The sequence below is a fragment of the Manacus candei genome, unplaced genomic scaffold (genome assembly GCF_025592945.1).
Source record: "Manacus candei isolate 608988 ecotype Guabito, Panama unplaced genomic scaffold, ASM2559294v1 h1tg000046l, whole genome shotgun sequence".
Lineage (NCBI taxonomy): Eukaryota > Metazoa > Chordata > Aves > Passeriformes > Pipridae > Manacus > Manacus candei.
The window spans coordinates 5949246-5971161 of NW_026138094.1; the positions used below are offsets into that span (position 1 = coordinate 5949246).

At 38.9% G+C, this 21916-nt stretch overlaps 1 protein-coding gene across 2 annotated transcripts in view; it reads right to left on the reverse strand.

Annotated features, from left to right (window-relative positions):
- Positions 1–21916, reverse strand: part of FBN1 (fibrillin 1) — a 146613-nt gene that overhangs the window by 64446 nt on the left and 60251 nt on the right. For both annotated transcript variants that reach the window (XM_051796554.1, XM_051796553.1), the window contains 9 exons: positions 21499–21624; positions 17562–17720; positions 14539–14697; positions 13107–13247; positions 12197–12316; positions 8693–8818; positions 6445–6567; positions 1982–2104; positions 901–1053 (listed from right to left, as the gene is read on the reverse strand). In XM_051796554.1, coding sequence (XP_051652514.1) covers positions 901–1053; positions 1982–2104; positions 6445–6567; positions 8693–8818; positions 12197–12316; positions 13107–13247; positions 14539–14697; positions 17562–17720; positions 21499–21624 — 1230 coding nt within the window. The remainder of the gene's footprint in view (positions 1–900; positions 1054–1981; positions 2105–6444; positions 6568–8692; positions 8819–12196; positions 12317–13106; positions 13248–14538; positions 14698–17561; positions 17721–21498; positions 21625–21916) is intronic.

Genomic DNA, 21916 nt, shown 5'->3' on the forward strand with positions numbered 1-21916 from the left:
ATTTGTTCCAACTGGTTTTGTCTCCCTAATGCTTTCCATACAGCTAGCATTTAAAAAAAAAAAAAGATTTAAAAGATAAATCTAAAGTTATTTTTGCCTACAAAGCAGATACCTTGTTAGTATGACACGCTTTTGAACTACATATCAAACGGCTTATTTTGTTTATATGCAACAACAAATTTGCTGAGTGAAAAGAAACACTTAACAAATTTGGGCTTTCAAACTAGCTCCCTGCAGTCAGTCACCTCCACGAAACCAAGGTCACTGTTTACTGGCTTCATGGCAAGGACTGTGTCAGCAGAGTCTTATTGGAAGAAGTGCTTTCCTAAGAGCAGATCCCGCCCATCAGAATGATTAGGATTGCTTCCTTGCCAGAGGGAAGTTATGTTCCAGCCAACTTCACTTGGTGAGGATTTCAGTGACAGACTCAAGTATTCACAACCAACTTAACTGGACATTTCTTTGTGAGTCAACTGTCCACAGGCTGGTTACTGAATAAATGATTTCAGATCTCTTGAAGGATATAGAATTCAGGCAGCAAACATCTCACTGGCAGGTGTACATGAAGATCTGAATCATGATTTTTCCATTAATAACTCAAGTTCAAAATTATATTTTTCGTTATCTACACCTACCAAAACAGAGTTTGCTTTCTGAAAATGTACTGTTTATTTTAATGTGCGTAACGACTCTGGAACCAGATACCATACTTTACTATTGCTTTAAAAAAATCAGCTCCTATACTCTTACAACAGGCAAAACAGAAGATGGCTCAAAATGTAACATTATACAACAATCTAACTCTCCTGATTTATTACTATAAAACTGCATTTTACCTTTCTAAAAACAGTTTATTGACTGAAATCTTAAATTATAAAATTACCAGTAAATATGCCATACCTGAATTTTGTGCTGGGCAGGGCTGGCAAGGCTCTCCAAAGGCATAGTCAGTGCTGGCACAGCAGCACTCTGACTTTGTAACTGCTCCCGTTAATGGTCTCACACATTGTCCTCTCTTGTAGCCACCGTAGCATGTGCTTCGCATATGTGTGTCTGAGGAAAGAAATCTCTCTTAATCCTGCCATAGCCAACTGCAGTCATAAATTATAACAAGTATTAACTGTAGCTCGGGTGTCATAAACACTGTAAAAGAGCTGTCAAAACAAAATATCTTTCACTGTTTCCCTATGCTTTTCACCCACCTATCCCCTTCCTCTACTCAGCACAGGAAATTCTTCTTCCTCATGCCCCCAGGAATTCAGATATACAAACTAGTTACTGCACTTAATGACTACACGCGCACTAGTGAATTACTAAGTGAATAATCACTTCTTAACCATGAACTAGCGAGAGGCCATGGGGAAAATGGACAAGTCTCTGCTCTTTCTTTGCTTTAAACAAAAAAAAAAAAAAAGGAAAAAAAAACCCAAGGAAAAGTAGCGCTGTCCCAGTACATATGATCTCAAATGTTTATGTCTTCAGGTCCAGGGGTGACTTTTCTCACTTTTTAAAAACTGGCCCATAAATGGCTCTCAAGCACATTAGTATTTTAAAATCAAACACTGAGTTTGTACAGAAACAGACAGAAAATTAGGTACCTCCCACGTCAAAAAGAGGTGAAAGAGTAACTAAATCTTTAAGCTTAGTGACAAAGGAAAAATTTTACATTGACAGAAACAGGGCAAATTTTCACCTATTCAAAACTGTTACAGCACTAGTCACCCCTATGCTGTACAGTCTACCTGACCTTGTGATTGGAACCACACATTTTTTTCACTTTAAATGCAAAGGAAATGAAAACAAGAGCAAAACAGGCTATTACAGTAAATACTTCAGAGCTATTAGTATCCACTATAACTACTGCCCACCAATCCATAAAAATATGGTCCATTCTACATTCAAACTTGATGTGTCCATCAGTCTGGCATTAATGTCTTAACATTGGTTGACTGTGGCTCCCCACACATTAAGCTTGTCTTACCAACACAGACACGTCCGTCCAGTCCCACTGCAAGGCCAGGGAAACATTCACATCTGAAAGAGCCATCAGTGTTCACACAGCGCCCGTTCATGCATATTCCATCTGTCTCACACTCATTGATGTCTGTTGGAGAACAGAATGAGCTTTATTAGAAATTAAATTACATAGTTAACCAGTGCCAGTGTCAGTGCCTGGCTGAAACTTGCATTTGTGCAGCTTATTTTCAATGTATCCTAAAAAAATATAGAGTGTAAATGGAAACTAGTTCAAGTAAAGGTTTTGTTAGGAATAATAATTAATTCATTCCATGAAAGAGAATAAGAAAATGCAAAATTCAGAAGAAATAAACAGAACAAAACAATTTTGCTTCCCTTGGAAAGTGAAAAGGGGTTACATTTTCCTAAGTTGTTCCCAAGAGGTACATGTTCCAATTCAAGGATCATTCAGGCAAAATCATAATTGGAGGAAGGAGGAAACTGTGACTGCTAACACAAAGGACTTATGTAGTATACAACAGGACATTCCCTTTCCATATTAACAGTTCATGCTGTAAGAAATCAGTCAAAATAGCAAATTGAACCTTTCACTCCCCACAAGGTGCCTTCACAGGGCCACCAAAGAATTTCCCTTCCTCCTGCTGCGAGTTCAGTTTTTGGAAGCACATCTGAATCTCCACAGTCAGACCCTGCCCTCAGTAGTGTCCCTCTGATGATCTGCATGACAACTGGATTTTCCTATCAGATGCTCATTACAGCCCATTTTATAAACTCTCAATGAACAGACTGCACTCCAGCCTTGAAAGGAATTTGTTAATGATTTGAGCCTTGAGCAATTGCCCAGCACAAGCTGCCATCTTTGCCCAACAATGGTACATTGAACAATAAGGCCCAGAGCAAGGAAATACAAGAATGAAGCCTTATAATATTAAACCATTACAAAGAGATGTTAAGTTAGTAAAAAAATTATATAGGTTGTGTATCCTGTTAATAGTAAGATCATTCTCTAGGTGCAGAGAGTAAGTCATCATTTTAGAAGTGATTAAGAAAAGGAGTGTTTAAAATATTGTTTGGAAGTATGTATAACCTTCATAAAATAATCACTTCATAACAACTCTCCATAATATATACAAGAGACAGTGTGTGTGACAATTTCCTTTTTTCTGACCTTAAAAGGGCAAATTGAGAGTGAAACACCTCTGTGTTTTACTTAGTTTGTGTTGTTTGGCATAAAACGTGGCTTGTATGATCCAAGATTCCTTTTTCGAACTGCATTTTAAAATAAAAGCTATATTTAAGTACATGGGCTCAATGCATTTCTACTTCATCTTGCAATCTTTTGTTCTGTTTCAGACAAATCTTAATTGCTTTTCCCACTTTAAATTTAGTCCCTACTCAGTTTAGGTAAAAACAAAGTTGGGATTCAAAATGTACCCATACTATTTAACAGTGTAGACAGTTATTTTGTTAGACAACACAGAACTCCTGAGACAGATAGAGATTCCCCTAAAAGTGGGAAAAAAATTAACTTTCCTTTTTTAAGGTTATTTATAGAAACAGAAAGGCAAAACTAATTTTCTTCTGTTTCCTGTAGTACATTTTTTTAAAAGACTTGGTAAGCTAGTGAAGGGTGAGATGTGCAATCCTTTGTCTTTTGCACTGATTTATAGATGTGTTGGAAATACTATTGTAGATGTTTTTCAGAAAGATAAAGTGGGTCACTTAGGATGGTGCAGATCAGCTGAAAACCTGGTTTCAGTGAAGATGGGGTGAAAAGCCTCTGCTTTTACCAGGACTGAGATTCCACACAGTAAATCAACTTCACACATAGGCATAAAGTCTAAATCTCTAACCTGGAGAAGGCTCTGCTGTCTTTTGTGGTAAAAGTCACTATTTGGACAATTTAAAATATACTCAACTTGGTTCTGGAAAACCAACTAGTGGATTCATCCTCCATGTTCAGTGAGTTTTTGCATTTTCTGCTTAGCTTGGTTAGTAGTGCTAGCGGGGTACAATAAGTCCTCTAATTTTAACCAGGAAAAATTTACTCAGACTACTAAACTACCATTTTCAGTTGCTTTGCAGAAGCTTTCAGTTTGAGGAATTTTTAATCTCAAGATGAAACAATAAAAGGAATAATGCTTCAAACCTCTGCCTGCTCCATTTAAGTGATTCTGAAAAATCACCAGCAAATCACCACCGAAGAAAGCTAATGGTGAATAAGTTTAGCATGTTTTGTATTTCAGGGAATACACAAGACTGTGGTGTAACATTCTTTTTTGGCATGTTATTTCAGAAAGTCTAAGTGGAATTTTTTTACCAGACAGCCAAGCATTTGCCCTGTACTTATACTTAAATTCCAATTTTATGGAACTGCCAATTACATTATCCCCATCTTTGGGTTAGAAGCCCTTCTTAACAGTTGAAAATTTAGCCTACAGTGCATCAAATGAGATGGTTACAGAAGCAACAAGCTGCACTCCTATTCCTCTGTTGATCCCCTAAAGAGTTTGGAAAAACACATGTTCAACTCCCTATCAGAATTGCTCAGGTAGGAAACCAATTTGCTGCAGAAATGTCAGTTTGTGCAAACACACATTCCCAACGTGCACAAGCACTCACTGCATGTGCAAGCATGAGCTTAGAGTTTAAACTTGTGTAAAATTTAATGCATGTACTTCATAAACAAACTGGGCTAAGGCAGTGTGAATAATGAGTGTTTCAGAGATTACCAGTTCTGTGGGACACAAGGTATTTACTCCGTACATTTGGCATGTATGGAAAGGACTTAATAAGGACAAACATCCAAATATACAGGAAAAGACATTATTAAGGATCAAACTTTTAAACTTTTAGTAACATGACTGGAGAGAGTTGTGCTCCTCTAGCCACTGAAGATCTGGGAATTGTTACATGATACTTTGGGCAAGTAGAAGAAAGGAGACAAATACGAAGTGGGTAAAAAGTGTAATTTGTGTGTCCAGGTCTCAAAATCTGGTTTGATTTTGACCCAATAGCAATTTTAACACATAATGAACGTTTGCATGCTCATTCATAAAGAACAAGGCTTACAGTAGGTGTTGAAAGGCAGTAGGAGAAATCCTTCATTTTACTATAAGGTCTGTTCCAAGTTTCAGTAGGAATCAGTTGAGTTCCCTGCAATTTTGGATACTTTTCAAATATTCCTCCTTTGATGCACAGAAGTAACATTTCTCTAGGGCCAGAAACCCCTTTTTGACTGTATCCATACTCCTGTTTAGCCAGGAGGCACATAAGAGAGGCTGTAAAGTTGAGTATCATCATGTTTTAAGCAGTCTGGTAGAGATACCATCTTCTTGGGTGGCATTTCAGTGCACAGAAGGATGTAACAAAAAAAAAACAACAAACAAAGAAACAAAACAACAACAACAAAAAAAACAACCCACAAAAACAAAACAAAAAACCAAGACCAACCACCAAAACCCACAAAGAAATAATACAAAAAATACCAAAAGATACTCAAGGCAAAAATTAAGACAAGCCTTTGGGCTGGGTTGAGTTTGCATCCATGAGTCACATCCCTGCTAACAACACAGAGCAGCCTGTACCAGGTCTGGTACAGTGTTTAATAAGCAAAAGGATCAAATTAATTCACCTTTCATGTCACTAACTCTCAAAACTGAATTACTTATTCAAACATTTACTTTTGTTATTGGTCCACAACAAGATGCTGCAATGTGGCATTTTTAAAAATTTGCTGAAGTGTAATCAAGCACTTTTTCTGCCTTGATTCCAAGAGTTAAAAGATTTTTAATTTTTCAAAAGAAAAACTGTAAATAACTTGGCCCACCACTTGTTTATTCCTTATTTTGACTTCTGCTTTGCGCCTGTAAATTTACTGAAACATGAAGACTTACACACACAAACCGTGCAGTTTCTGACGGGACTGAACAGAAACTCCAGTGCCATAACCAGTAACCAGGATGTTGCAGTGTCTCCCACAGGGGGGATTGCTGAGCTACTGCAGCAAATGGCAAAGACAATTTTGCTGTGGTGCTCATGTCTGCACCTTGGTCACACAAAGTGCTGGCCACTCCTTGGAGTACTGACTAGGAGGCAATGAGCCAGGATGCTTGGGTGGCCAAAGGCAGAAAACTTTAAAAGGCCAAACACAAAGTATGAGATATACCGGAACCAAACGGCAGGAGGCTAAAAAAATGGAGTTTAACTAGGTCAGATCACACGGTCCTTGATTGAAGGATATTTCCCACTGGTTGGTTTGGGTGGTTGCTCAACACTGTGGAGAAGACTGAGTACTGTCTGCACAATGACAAATCATTCTAGCTGATTAAAAAAGCACATCTGATGAGAACTCTGCCCAGTACCTCTTGTTCCCAAGGATCACTGTAAGGACATAATGTGATTCTTGAAGCTACCCAGAGAGATATGACTCACAAGCTTTGGGAGTCCATAATTTATTGTGCTCACCTGTGCAATAGCGTCCATCAGATGCCAACTGGAACCCTGGTTTACAAATGCATTTAAAACTGCCATCTTCATTGATGCACATCCCATTGAGGCAAATGTTCCTTATGCTGCATTCATCCATATCTGAAAATGTACATGATAGACATAACGCTCACGATGTTGAAGCAAAAGAACTCTTATTAATTATATCCAAAAGATAAACCTTAACTTCTTTCTTAGTTGTCAGAGGTACATAATAATGAGAAACATATGATGGGACATACTGCACTGTCCTAGAGGATGTGTCAAAGCAGTGACTCCATTTTTCATAATGAATCATTAACATCCAAAAAGAGCAAAGAGAATGAAAACCAGATGAGAAACTGGACAGTTTAACTGCCAGTTGGTAAAAGCCATCAAAAAGTGAGAAAGGATGTAATTGAAGAGGGCTTGCAATCTTAATCTAAATAGAAGGTATGTTAGGAGCAGCCTCCTGTTAGAAATGGTAAACACAATTTTACATCATTAAGAAGACCTGGGAGGGGAGGAGTGAACATTTGGGTTTGGAGTGAAAACTTTTATAACCTCCACTGGATGAGTCTAAGATTTATGATGTGGGAGAATTCCCAGCACTGTACTCGAGCATGCATTCTGTGGGCACTGTCATCCTCAACTTCCATTTAAAATAAAACCTGCCCCTTCCCCAGACTTAGCATGACAGGCCACACAGGAGGATACTTACTAATTATAGCTTCATAATAGCATTATATTACCCCTCTGACATAATGGGGTAGCATGAAAGATTCAAATAGGAAAAGGTGGAGGTCTCAGGCACTGCTATTCTGAACCCTGCACAGTTACTCACACAATGGGAAAGAAAAAAAATAGGCAAGTACAGAGAATTCTGTGCTTGATTTGAGTAAGCTTTTATATCCTCTTAGTCTTTACTTTGTCCTGGCACAAATGAAATCAGTTTTGGATGCTACATCCCCAAAAAAATCAGCACTATTCACCAGTTTCATCTGAAGGAATACATGCAGTTACATTAAGGTATGGCACAATGCCATGGTCTTTTCTGATTAGTGTGTGTGTGCATGTATTCCTAAGAACAAAACTCGATGCATTACAATGCCAGAGATGAAACTGTTTCATAAGTGGATGCAACAGACATTCTGGCAGCACATGCAATGGAATTAAAAATGTTTTACCAGACTGCCGATGTCCTGGTTCTTATTACTATTAGCACATGGTATTTGGTGGGAAAGGAAGAAATCAGCATAAGGGTTTTTTTTTTCCCAAATAGACTCATTTCCAAATATATTTAGTCAATGTACTTCCATTATAACATATTTAAAAAGCAGCTTATAGTGCTAAACTGTATCTAAAAAAGAGTCAGGAAAAACAGAGTCTTAAAATGTCTGTCTCTACCAAGGATTAACAGAATCACTACTAGCACATAAAATCACTGGATCATAATGACATTACAATATATTCAGAATCGTGCTATTTTCTTTAATATTGCAGCTGTCTTGGACAGAAATTACACTTCTAGACATGGTGTGTTTTCTTTTTACTTACAGGCTAAGTCAGACAAAAATAATTTATGACTTAAAAAAAAATCGTGTATCTATCCCAACCAAGAATTTTGGCATTAAGTCTTTGAGCTGAATCACTGAGATAATATTCTGCCAAAAATGTTTCTAAGAACAGTGCTTGAAATTCTTTTAACGTATGAATAGATCATTGGGAACCCTCCCAAGGACCTTGGGAAGCATGATAAAGAACATTCTTCTTTTTTCCCCCTTTACTAAAGGTCTGGGAGGTAGGAACACATCAATTATGTTTACAAATTTTTCTTAAAACAGTTTTTATAGGTCAGACCAGACTGCATCTACATAAAACACATTGCTAGTCACCCAGTAAGATCCCATAAAGCATGCTGTAAAACACACAGTAAAATCAGGCAGCATGTGACTCGTGCTGTGTTTTAAAATGTACCACTCCCATCAAAGAAACTGCATTTTGTGATAGTGGTATGTGCTATTTCTCCTGCTGGACAGACATCCCGCTGAGGATTGCCAAGCCAAGGCTCCAGAACTGGCTGCAAAAGACATTTCACTTGCCCTCCCAGATACAGCAAAAGGTATTTAGAAATCTGATTCCTTGTTCCTTCCCTTCCCCCCACCAGAGGTCCTTTTCTTTTTCATTGACATGACTAACCTCTTGCAACTGTAATTACTGATATGGAATAACTTCAGAAAAGTCTTACCTTCACAGTTTTTTCCATCAACTGCCACTTGGAAGCCAGCATTGCACACACAGTGAAAACTGCCATCTGTATTTATGCATCGTCCATTATTACAGATACGACCATTCTGTAAACATTCATCAATGTCTGAAAGCCAACCAAAAAGAAAAATAACATTTGGGGGGGGTGGTCTTTTTTACACTCAAGAGGAATTTTTCCTATTTCCCCTTCTCTTAGGTTTTTAAACCTACATGGAAACTATATTCACCTGAAAAAAGATTTATTTTGATTTCCATAACTCAATGTTATGGGGGTGGAAAATGTTCATCAGCTTGAAATTTCAAGTTGCTGTGAAAGAATTTCAGTGAACAGTACCCTGCAGCTTTCTCAAACAAGAATCACAATTGTTTGGGGTTTTTTTGTTTTTGTTCATCATTAAAATATTTTTGCTGAACTTTAACTTAACAGTATCTAACTACTTAAGAAAAGATGGGGGAAAGCTTGTCTTTTGCTGCTGCTTTGGAAGATAACAGGAAAGTTCAAGACTTTCCCACCTCAGAAGATATTTCTCCTGCTTATTTTATATTTGAAACATCAGATCCTCATTTCCCTCTCTCTGCAGGAGGTGCTTGGCAAGTGCTTTGGAGGACCTGAATAGTGATATCACACGAGGCTGGCAGCTCTCCCTCTCCTCCAAAGGAGGGGAGAGGAGATGCTGAGACAGACTGTCTAGACATTTTTCAGATTGCTCAGTATTCTCCATCAAGGCCTGGACCATCTCCCAGAGATTCCTGCACACAGGGGACTCTGCTCACAGAGATCACAACCAGCCCATGCAGACCTATCTATCATGCAACCACGCTGTCTTCCCAAACATCCTGGGGGTGCCCCTCCCCAAACCCTCTCCTCAGAAACTGCTGTGCTGCAGGAAGAAGCAGAGCACAGGGCATCCTCCTCAATGTCCCTGCTCTCTGGGCACCTATGCAGGGGGAACTGATGCCCCTGGAAATTGTGAACTTATATTTGCCTTCTTAGCAGGGTGGTAGTTCTGGGAAGCTGCTAAGAAACCCCTGAAAATAACTGTTTTGCAAGCAAGCAACCAAGCCAGCAGGGGCAAGAGCTGCTTGATGAGAGCTTGGGGCACTGGCAGCTTCTAGCAAGTGTACAGACCCGATAAACATCCCCTCGTTGGATAAACAAGGGTCATCAACCAGCAATGCATAAAAGTGAGTTTCCTCTCTGCTCAGTCCCCTTTCCCCCCCCCACTTTTCTGGCACCTGGTTGTACCTGAGCCTGGCTTCAGCTACCCTACCAGCTTTCTTCCTTAGGACAGCTAACATGTCACAAGATTTTTCTGGCCCTTTAATTTTTAGAGTTGATTAGGTTTTGTATTTTCATTCATCTGATGCCATCTAAATTATGGTGCAGAAAATTAACACTGAATCTCATTGTTCTTTATATACACACAAGCTGATCAGAGTCCCACTGCTAGTCTGACACATTTCTAATTTTCAAAATATGAAATAACATCATGATCTTTTTTTTCCCTCAGAGAAATTTGCAAAAAATCAAAGCCCTTCCTTCACTGAGATATCCATAACTTCTGTCATCTCCGTGTAAGACCTGAGCTCCTCTTCTCAGAAACGTTGAGCAGATTACAGTAAGCAATTAGCTATTAAAGCTTTGACTCCCACACATTCATAGCTAATGGATCTTTTTTGGAGGTCCATTTTATATCCCCTCTTCTGCAATTGAGAAGCATTTTTTCGTTTAGATTACTAATCACAATGTGACAACTTTATTCACCTATGTCTCCAATTAAGATATTCATTCAGCCAAACTCCTACTAGAATTATAAGGGATCCTAGTAACAGTTGAGTCAGTAGCTTGTGATACAGACTGCAATGTTTAATCATTAATCAGAGTCATCATGCAGAAAAAAACCTGCCCTGGAAGCTTGGAGCAAGGAATAGATAAACATCTGGTCATTATGGAGACTTTGTTTTTCAAGAGCAGACGTAAGGAATACATTTGCAAAAGCGTATCAGCACAGACATATTTGTGCATGCAAAAAAATAAAATCTCAACATCCAAAGTAGTCATGCAAAGTAATTTCACAGCAAATGCTGATTTTGGCAGGCATCAGTGCTATATCCACATTTTGCCAAATGCACCCCACTAGCCTTTTTCTTTTCCTTACACTGGTCCTAAAAATTCCTTCAGAAAACAAAGATTCTGCACATCGCAGCATTTTCTGCACTGTCTGTCAAGCAAGCACAGTTCCCATAGACTGCAAAGGAACTGCTAAGTGACCACACTTAAATGCCATTAAGCTACTGGGCTTCTGACAACCATGTGTTTGTGTAATGAATCAGTCAAATTAAAAGCCTGTGACAAAAATGACTCATGAGTAAATTCATCACAGCTGAGACTCCACTTCAGCACTCCCTCACCACTAGTCAGCTGAACTATGAAGATGCTTCCGCAGCATGGTTGTTTGGCAGCAATTAGGTCAAACCCTCCCAGCAACATGCAGCAGTAGTGCTGCCTCTGCATGTCCTCCTGGGCTGCAGTAAGCTTCTGTACCACAAATACCTTTCTGATTCACAAAAGGAAGAAAAAAAACGCACACTAATACAGATAACTTTCTTCTGGCTTTTCAGAAACTCTCTGCTCCAGAATGAGTGCATGCTCTGTGCCCTGCACCCAGCCCAGAAAGCAAAATACGAAGACAAGCTGTGACTCTGAGCATTCAAACATCCTGTTTCATTTAGACGCTTCATTTCTTAAGAACTATCAAAGTAATCCTTCATTCCCCCACCAGAAGTCTCTCATTATGACTTAACTATAAAGGACTGCATCACTTTTGCAGCTGAATTCCCATCCCAGGACAGTCTGGGAGCGACAGACCCCTGACAGAGGGTTGACTACTGAGGAGCTATGTGCTCCCCACTCCCATAGGAAGACAGGATGAAAACCATCATGACTATTGTTGAGCCTGATCTTCAAAATAACACTAATGAGGATTCTACAGCTTCTCTATCTAGACTTTCCCCAGTGCTTCACTACTTTTCCATATCTTATTTAAGTTTTCATTGACATAATTTATGTTTAGTTTTTTCTCTGACAGTGAGCAGGGACAACACTGCAGGGGCACTGAAAGACTTATCTTTCCCCCTCCAACCCTTTTAGTCTTTTAATAGTCTTTTATAGATAAAAGGTTTCTTCAAAGAAGGGATGTTTAATTGTCCTTGAGATCCTCTGGTAGCAAAAGAAAAAATTTCTCAGTATTTAAAAAAAAGAAAGTATGTCTTTTCCACTTCAAAGCCACAAATGGTGCCAAGATACTTTCAGCACAAGACAAAACCCGTCTGTGAACAGCAGCTCCAGCAGGTTAATAATTTTTACTGCCATATCTGATCTTCTTTTTAAAAAAACCCTCATATTTAACACATCTGTTAAGAACTATTTTCCCTCCTGGTATGTATACAATAGTACAGACCAGGCTATAAGGTCATGATTTACCTCTGCACTCTGTTCTTGTGGCTGTGCTCTGGTATCCGACACGACACTGGCAGATGTAGGATCCTGGGGTGTTCACACAGTCTCCACCAATGCATGGACTCCTCTCACATTCATCAATATCTGCAGAACAGAGACAATATATTTTTATTACAACACTGCTTGAAAGTTATTCGTGCCTGTAGGGGTATTTTATCATTTTGTAGTTGGACAAACAGTGTCCTTCACTCTGAAAGAAAAGCGGACACCACAGAATTCCTAGGAAAAGGATCCCACATTCTAAGCTAAGAAGGAGCTGGGAAAAAGGAATATTCAAAAAGACAAGATATTGCATGTGTGAGAGGTAAAGGCTTCAATCCTACATCTCCACATTCCCAGCCACACTGAAGACACAGATTTTGACAGAACCAAAATCTTGCCTGTAAGAGACAGCTAATACTTGCTTCCATCATCAAGCTCTTGCTAAGTTCCAAAATTAAGGGTCTCAAGAGCCCAACAAGATACTCCTCAGGAGCTGAAAGAGGACTTGTAAATCTTACTGAGCCCCATTTTATGACTTCTTTTTAACAATAGGTCATTACATACTCAAAGAGCTAGTAGCATTTTAAAAAGGTCGTTTTCAATCATTAATAAACATGTTATAGTCGTAGGCTAGTAAAATAAGAAATCCTTGCTTCTGTACAATTTTGTTACAAGTTACAAGACTTGCTAAATACTGTCTTAAAGGTAAAACTGTTGTAAAAGTAAGTTTGCCATTGAAATCAATTAGTCCTTGGAAATCTATTTACTGGAGAGTTTTTGGAGGGGGGACTGTTTTATTTATAAACTCTAAGTTGTTACATTGTGTGGAGAACAGGGTTTTTTTCCTTTAAAATATATTCCTCTCTGTGATTTACAGCAGAAAACCACATACCAATGCATTCCCCTCTACCATCCAGCTGGAATCCTTTGTTGCACTCGCAGCGGTAGCTCCCAGGAGTGGGAATACAACGCCCATTAAGGCAGAGATGTCGGTATGTTTGGCACAAGTCAGTTAAGTTCACCGGCAAGATCACTGAAATAACAAGAGTAGGAAAAACATTTTAATGTTCATCTTAATAATTTCTGGTAATCTGCAACTTGTGCAGCATTTTCCATTAAAAGTCAACATTTGCCTTCCATTGTAATGTGAATTACCTAGCAAAATGGGAGAGAGAAGATGACAGTTTGACTCCTAGAGATTTGTCTGAAAACAGCTAACCATTGCTGATCTTTTCATTGCAGCAAGTCTGAGTCTCTTCTCCTGCCAAAGAGGACCAAGTTGCTCACAGCCAGAGATAAAGTGGGTATGTGGCACTGCAGGGACTCTACTAAAAGCCTAGAGTAGCGAAGAGCAGGCAGACTGGTTATTTTCATTTTCCCAGATAGCAGAGTGAGGAGGGCAGGGATAGCCCTGGGAGATATCCCTATACTGTCTTTGGCAGGCAGGCGTGAGCTGGCTCTGTCCCTGCTCCCAGCTGACCAGAAGCTGTGCAGCTACGTCAGTGCCGTGTCAGGCCTGAGCTAACATACTTTGCCTCTCAGGCTTATTAGCTCAGCTTGGTGCTGAACCAAGACTAAATAGTTTCAGCTGGTGCCAGTGCAAGCAGAGATTGCTTGCATCTGCACAGAGCACAGGCAAAATCAGCTTCTGTTCACTTGTAAGAGTGTGGCTATGCCAAACGATTTCAGGTGGCACATGCCTACTGCAGACTATACGGGCATGTAGTAAATTCCCTGAGCAAAGGACAGACCAAGGAATATATTCATAGTCTGCTCTGGCTTCCTCCTTGCTGTCAAGAAAACTAACACATCCACGTGTATCACTAAAAAAGTTCTTTCTGCACATTGGGTCAGTGTCCAGCAGAGTAGTATTTTTATCAGTACACTTCCTCCCTGGCCAAGTGAGGGTGAGAAAAACAACCTGAAAGAAGCTGCTTTCTCCCAGACAAGCTCTTTAATGTAAATAACTTTCACAACCTAGTCAAAGAGCTATTCACATCCCTCAATGCTGACAAGCAGCAAAACTTATAATAGCCTCAGAACAACAATAACGTAACTACTACAATATGTGAGCTGCAGTACAGACAGTGAGAATGTAATTTATGAATCCTATCTTAACAGGGAAAACACAAGGTACACTTAGCATAAGATACATGGTAACAGGCTCTGATTAAAAGGATATCCAGAGACTACACATCCACGTGAAGTAAGCAAAAGATACCAACAGCTGAAGGGAGCATGCTGCTACTGAGAAAAGCATGTTTTTAAAGAAGTTAAATGCACATAGTGCAAGGAGAGGTTTTCTTTCTTTCTTTCTTTCTTACCATGAGGTGGTGGAGCCCGAGATGGATAGACAATTTCTGGCTGTGGAGGAGGGAAAACACCAGGAATGAGTGGTGGAGGGATGACGTCAGGACGGGCCGGAGGAAGGTCAGGTCTTGCTGGCAGCAGAGCAGCTACTGTGCACAACTTGCGATACTCATCTGAAACATGAAAAAATAAGTCCTGCTTTAGACTCTTGCAGCCTTTCCATCTAATCCAACTCTCCCCCTTTTTGTGGTGCTTCAGATTAGCAATAACAAATCTTAAATAATTTGGAAAATGTGAGTCTGTATGTTTTCTTCATAGTAATGAGCTTTGTTCTGTGAACTGAGTCATTAATGCACAGATTCTCCACACTACGTGTCCCAAGACTGCTGGTAAGAAGGTAACATAACTGACATCCTGGATAGGAAGTGGAACAGTGAGGTGGGGACCTGATCTTAACCTACTTAGTCTTCTTTCAAGCAAAGTCTTTAGTGAACTCAGTGTGAAGTTTACCTAAAGAAGGACTTTTGGATTTGATCCCAAGTTAATTTAATAGAAAGCTTGTCACAGAGTTAGAAAAATACTTAACAGGGAAAAAAGCCCAGTTTCAACTGGATTTCTTAAAAGTTAACCTCCTAAAACAAAAAAAATATAAATATAAGCAATGAGGCAAAACCAATTAGAGAATGAATACACTAACACTACTTCCCTGTGAAAATTAAGTTTGCCAACAAAAGCAGAAACCAAACGAGGTGCAGTCTAAGGACTGTAGCCAAGGAGAAACCAAGTCAGATCCACATGATATTAATTCTTTTCCACATGATGGGAAAACTATCTATTTTGCTGTAAGCACAGTCAATTCTGAGTGTGATGCATTCTCCTATTGTTTATCTCTATTAGTGGCATCTGCCCTACTGCCCCACTTTTCCTCCTGCCCCCGACTCTTTTGTCTTTGGTAAGTGTGGTTTTGGAACTTGTGATCCAAAAAATGCACACAGAGTATCACAATTAAAGACCACATTTCCAGCTGACCTAATTCATGTTCACAATTCATGTGTACACAAATAACTATTTGTGAAGCCAATACCTTTGAACTTCAAAATTTAAAGTTTGTGGCACAACAGGGGAGAGGAATTGCATAATGAAAAAAAAAATTAATGAATTCCTGAAACAATATAAAAAATGAGAACTGAAAAATAAAGTAAATGTTAGGACAACTAAGCTGGATATTTCAGCCTTCAACACTTTCATCTCACTTCTGCTTCCACCTGTAATATACATTAGAAGCTTTTCCTGAATGATAGAGGATTTGTTAAATAAACATTGTAGCCTTCCTTAAGTTATGCTTTTCCTGATTATGAAATCTGCATTTATTTAATGCTCTTAGATGATCAGTTTGTTTCATGTGCCACTGCATTTCCCTCTATTGTTCCTTAATTTTAGTCTTTAAATAGTGTCAGTGGTAAGCCCTATTATTCCACATAAACAATTCTTGTTATGTTATACAAATAAATACACTGCAAGCCTTTTTTATTGCAACTTTAATCTCCATGTATAATTTCCAGCAATAAACAGTCTATTTTATAGTAGCAAGTGGGTCTGCTGCCCACATTGAAAATGCAACTGCCCAGTTACATTATGCAGTTAGTGCTCCCCTTTATATTGCAGTAAATTTCCATTTCAGAGTTAGAGAGACTTTGGGCCACTGACAGCTCTAAATTCCTCGTCTTGCTTTCTCAGGATACGCTAAGGAAGGAATAACTGAACTTGATTAAATAATGACAGCAATACCTTAAATACATGTAAAGCCTTACAAAGAATTTCAAAGCACTTTTGAAAAGAGTAATTTACAGTGTCAATTTATATCCCAAGTCAGAAATAAAACCAAAAAAAAAGTGGCATGTAACCCTGATCTGGAAGACCTTGCATGGATTTATGAGTCAGGAAGTCCTGGGTTGTAGCTCCTTCTCCATGACGTCTCAGTCTGCAGCTTTGGCCAAGTTACTTTACTTTTCCACCCAGTTTATTCACCAGTTAGATACGAATAATTAGAAAGTATGTAAAGAAAACAAGGAACTGTGTTAAGACTAAAAGCTTTCTCCTTGTCTTCCTATTTCACATGATTATCAATAGATTACACTATTTTTTCAGCATTATTCTAGCCAGTTTTGAAATTTCAACATGTTTAAATATTATTAATAAGGCAGTGACAGAAACAGAAAGGCTTCCAAGAGTTCTGACTGTAGATTTCTGCTCTAGTACTATGCAGTTGCACTCAAAGGATTAAAAACAAGAATAATAAAGACTCCCATTTATGAGCTCTGACAATGACTGAGTTACACTGCTATAGTGTTACAATCCCTACTCCTCCCTAAACTCAGCACCTCTCTTGATCTCCCTCCCATCCTGAAATTCCTTGTATTTTCCTTTTCTAAAGCATTTCATTAGGTCTCCAGTCCTAAACAGTGTCAAAAACATCTTCCCTCCACTCCCTCACACTGAGTTTCACAATCTGCCCGTCGTCTTCCCTCAGTTCAAGTCGCAGGTTATCTGGGGATCTCAACACACAGGGAGGCAACAAAGTAAAGCACATTTTGGTAGCAGACAGAAGCAACGTTCTGTGTCAAATTTCAGGAAATATATGGCACCTCAGAATGCTTGTCATGAGGAAGGAAAAAACGGTTTCCCAAGGAGAATGAAACTGTAGAGGGAATAGGGACCTATTAGAAGGCTCTAGAGGAAGTAACTTGATCCTGAAGAGGATGCTGAAAACAAAATCTGAACCAGGTAAGGTCAGAATAACTTGGTCACAAAATACGAATTAGCAACAAGTAATTGTTTCTGTCTGCTTGGCGTAGCCTCCTGGGGGTCCTGAGTAACCTGCCATAGGAGGCTTTGCTTGAGCAGGGTGGGTTGGACTGAACAACCTGCCAAGGTGCCCCTCAGCCTCAACCATTCTGTGCACTCTATAATGAAAACATTACTGCTAAAAGACAGTCAGCGTTCAGCCACGCTCCCAGGAACTCAGGGGGATTCCTACCGGTGGATCTGATGGGGCACATTTCGGGAGCGCTGGCTGGACTGGAGGACCAGCAGCGGCCGCTGTCACAGCAGCACTGCATCTTGGACATGGGCTGGGGGAGCTGATTCCCACAGCGCCCGTTGCTCAGCGTGGAGAAGCAGAATCCGGGACGCACGTCTGCCGAGAGAAAGGAACGGAGATATGTAATCATCCAGCGAGGAATGGGACTTTCACAAAAGGGAAATGCCCCATTTTTCTTGACAGATTTACATTATCAATGACACAGCCCTTACAAGGTTACAACCACCAGAAAACAAAAGGCAGAAAAACAGAAAAACCTAGATAATATTTGGGCTGCTTTGGATTCAGGTGTAACACCTCCTGTGAGAAAGCTGCAGTGAAATTAGGAACCGGAATGAATTAATGGAGGCAAAAATACAATAGAAGCATATATTCAGTACATAATAAGACTGTGCCCCTAAAGAAAAATTGCAGTGTCATGTCTTTTAAAGATAGTACCAGATCAGTTCTGTCTAAGCATTGATTTGAAAGCCACTGAAGCACAGCAATAAATTCACAGCATCACAGCTCAAAGTATTACTTCATTTTTCATTAGTCATGGCTTCCCCAGCTGAAGTATGCAGTGATTTGACAAGATATAGGCTTGCAGGCAGGAAAGAGCAATACAGCTTTAACTGGTGCCATCACACTGTTTATGGAGATGTGCTGGCTTCCTGTCTGAAAAGGATAAGCACGTGCTGTGCAAAGAACATCCTGTACTCAGATTTTATATACTCAGCTCTAACAACACTGCACAGAGATCCCCCAGCTTAGCAAAGGAAGAGAAAACGTGGATGGAAGAAAAAAAAATCATAAAAAATAATCTTGTGATACCATCTCAAGCTTTGAGGAATTGTTTCACAATATGTCACATCATGTCAAACTCAGTATAAGCTGTGATGTGATTTGATGCTGCATGATAAACCAGACCAAGTTTGTTTCTAACATATACAAATATTTGCTGTCAAAATGTAGTGGAAAAAGTTGCACACATAATCTTATAACAGTAGACATCATTTCCTAAAGAAACAGTACCTCAATTATCCAGAGCATGGTGGATTCATCTGTCTAGTACTAGTGCTTTCCAGAATTTACTAGCTATTCAAGAGGTTATAAAAGAAAGCAGGGAAATTTCTTACTATTTTTGAGGCAATTGACATATAGTGATATGTTGGGAGAGTCTGTGATGATTCTGCTTTTTGTTAACTGGAACCCTGAACATGGATATTACTGGCAGTATAGCTAAAAGAGTCAGTTGGCCTTTGTTTCCAAACTTTAGTTAGGTCACTCATATTATCTTATGATGATAATAGATAGATAACAGAGGAAAAAAAAATCTACTCTGTTCTATTACTGGTCCTCCATTTTCTCCTGGTATCCAGCAAAACTGCCACAAACATTTACTCCTTCATCCACCCTTTTAAAAATCAAATAAAGCTCTGATGCAAATTGTTGGTGGAAAGGAAACTGTCCTCCAGTACACCTGGAGAGAGATTCAGATGCTTGGTGTGATGATGGAGTGGATGGCAAGGAAGGAAGTAATCTAACAGACTCCATCATCATCCTCTGTAATTCGTCGTTCTCAGTTTTGGTCAGCACCGAGTTTTGTAACATTTAAAAGCAGCAATGGGAAAAAGTGGAAAAAGAATCTACATGGGATCTGTGCAAGCACACAATGTACCAGGAAGAGGGAAGCACACAGCAAACATCTTTGTCTACTTACAGGTGTAAGAGTGTGCCCAAAAGCCACATCATTTTCAGAAAAAGACAGTAACGTTGTAAGAAAAATATAAAATCTTTCCATACGCATAATGTGGTTATTTTTACTTCCTTTTTTCCCCTCTTTCATTTTCATTTTCTATTCCAAATGGTAAAACATACAAATATGGGCAAGAACAGCAGGAAAAAACATTTTCACTGTTTCATTTTTAATATTTTATTATTTTTACTAAAAACATAGTCTTTTGAAAAGGCAAAAAATCAGTGTGAGAAAAACTTTCAAGAAAAAATTGTCTCTTAAAAAAATATTTAAAAAGGTCATCAAAAAGTAACACAGACCAAACAAATTTATGCCAGCTGGAAGTATGGGCAGCTTTCTTCACAGCATTCTTTGTGTACTCGCGTTGAGATGCCCCACTCTTGTTTCTGCTCTTCAGCTCTAGGAGATATTATCTTTGCTTTGTCTATTCTAATTTCTAAGGTTTGTAATAATGGAACTCCCAGTTCTCCCTTTGGATGTTTGGCCCCAGTGCTGCTCAGTTTGAGTCCCAGAAGGGATACATTTCTCAGAAGCACTTCCTCCTCTCCAACAGAACAGACACGTTCAGCTAACACTTTTCACTTAAGACAGGCATTTTGTAATTAAAACAAGATTACATGCTTTGCCCAACACTACTGAAGATTTGGGCTCTGTTCTCATGAATATGGTAAGTATGTAGCCTGCATATTAGACATGAATCCAAAATATCTGCAGACAATTAATAGTGCTTCCCATTTAGCACGTTTTGCCTTAGACACAAAGCCAAAATGTTAATGATGGCTCATAGTCTGGCATATTATTTATTACATCTTGTCATCATTGAAGTCCCCAATTCTTTAGCTGAACTACTTCAGCCTACAAATACAGGGGGTAAAAAATGCTGGAAAAATGCAGGAATATGGGTGTGAATGCTGGGTAGTTCTGACTGAGTGGTGACTATAAAAAGCAAAAAGCAAATGCAAGTTGTGCATCTCTAGAAATTTTTTGTTACAGAAAGGCGAGTCTCCTTTATAAATATTAAGTGCAGGGATCAATCAATGATTCAATGATCCATAGTCATTTAGTAGTTATTAATCTGAAGCAATAAAAGCAAATCCCACTGACACTTTAAGTGCAGAGTATGGATCAAATCTAGAAAAATGCTGTTCTTGATGATGGAAGAAATACTGTTCATTCCTTACAACCTGTAGAAATTGAATGGCACCATTCAAAATGAATCATAACCCAAACTGTTTCCAGATCTCTTGGGTAGGTTAATGCAATTTGGTACTGAACTCTACACAGTTCGGGATTTTTTTCAATTTTTTTCCAAAATTTTTTTCTATCAAAGGTACTGAACACAGGATGCTTTCTTGAACCCCAGTGCTGGCACTGCCTATGAGCCTTTAAGGTAAGCAAGCTAAAACTGAGGAAATAAACCTTTAATTTGATTTTTGCCCAAAATTCAGAACTGGCATTGAAAAAAGAAATTCCTGCACGAAAATGAGAAATAAATAAATTAATTGAATACTAGACCTGCCTCAGAGCAGGCTGTTTGCTTCTCAGAAGGAATAACTGCTAACACTGTTCTTTCATGGCTGTGGCATTGTGTTAATTCACATAGTTTATTGGTGCCTGGTCTCACCAGTGTTGGAAGACAGGTTCAGCTCTGCCACAGTGAAAACCTGAGAGAACAGCCCTGCCAAATCATCAACATCATGAAACCACATACAAATGTCCCATACCCAGTTTATCACACTACCTCCTTTAATGAAAAATACCTGTATTAGGATCGTAACTGTTGTAATGCAAATTTGCTTTTCTAAGTGATTGCTGAATATAACACGAACTACATCAAAGACAAACAGGAGAGCAATAATATCAAGGGGATGGGTTAAACAAGTTCTAAGGCAATAAATATGGCATAACAGAAAAAATGCAGTAAGAAAAATGAAAGGGAAGGTCACAACAAACAGGGAAAGAAGAAACATTCTGCAAATGAAAAACTCACTTCAGAATATATATACAGGTACATGATGTATTTCTGTGTAGAAGGATTTCAAGATTGCAAGTTGAAATATGTTTCTGGTACACTGTTACCCATTTTAGATATTCAGGAATGTTTATGACACCTACTGCTTAAAGGATTGTACTCACCTATGCATTTTAAGCCATCAGGAGCTGTATAAAACCCTGGAGGACACTTGCAGAAGTAACTGCTTACTGTGTTTGAACATTCTCCTCCATCACAGATTCCAGGAATGGTGCTGCATTCATCAATATCTTCAAGGCAAAAAAAGATGCAGGGGAAAGTTAGCTAAATTAGTTCTGGCACAAGAATAGCTATTTTGTAATTAGTGTTAATGATCAAATTCAGTGTGGTCTGAGACCCCTCCTAACTTACACACTAAGGGCATAATCAGCAGTTTTGAATCAGCATCTTCTGTTAGGCATCTTATAAACAGAAATGAAACAGAACCAAAGAAAATCTTGTATCTGTAAATTGCTAAAAGCCAAAGACTTTGTTTTACTGTTAAATAATGATGGATGAAAATCTTAAACTGCAGAGGAGATT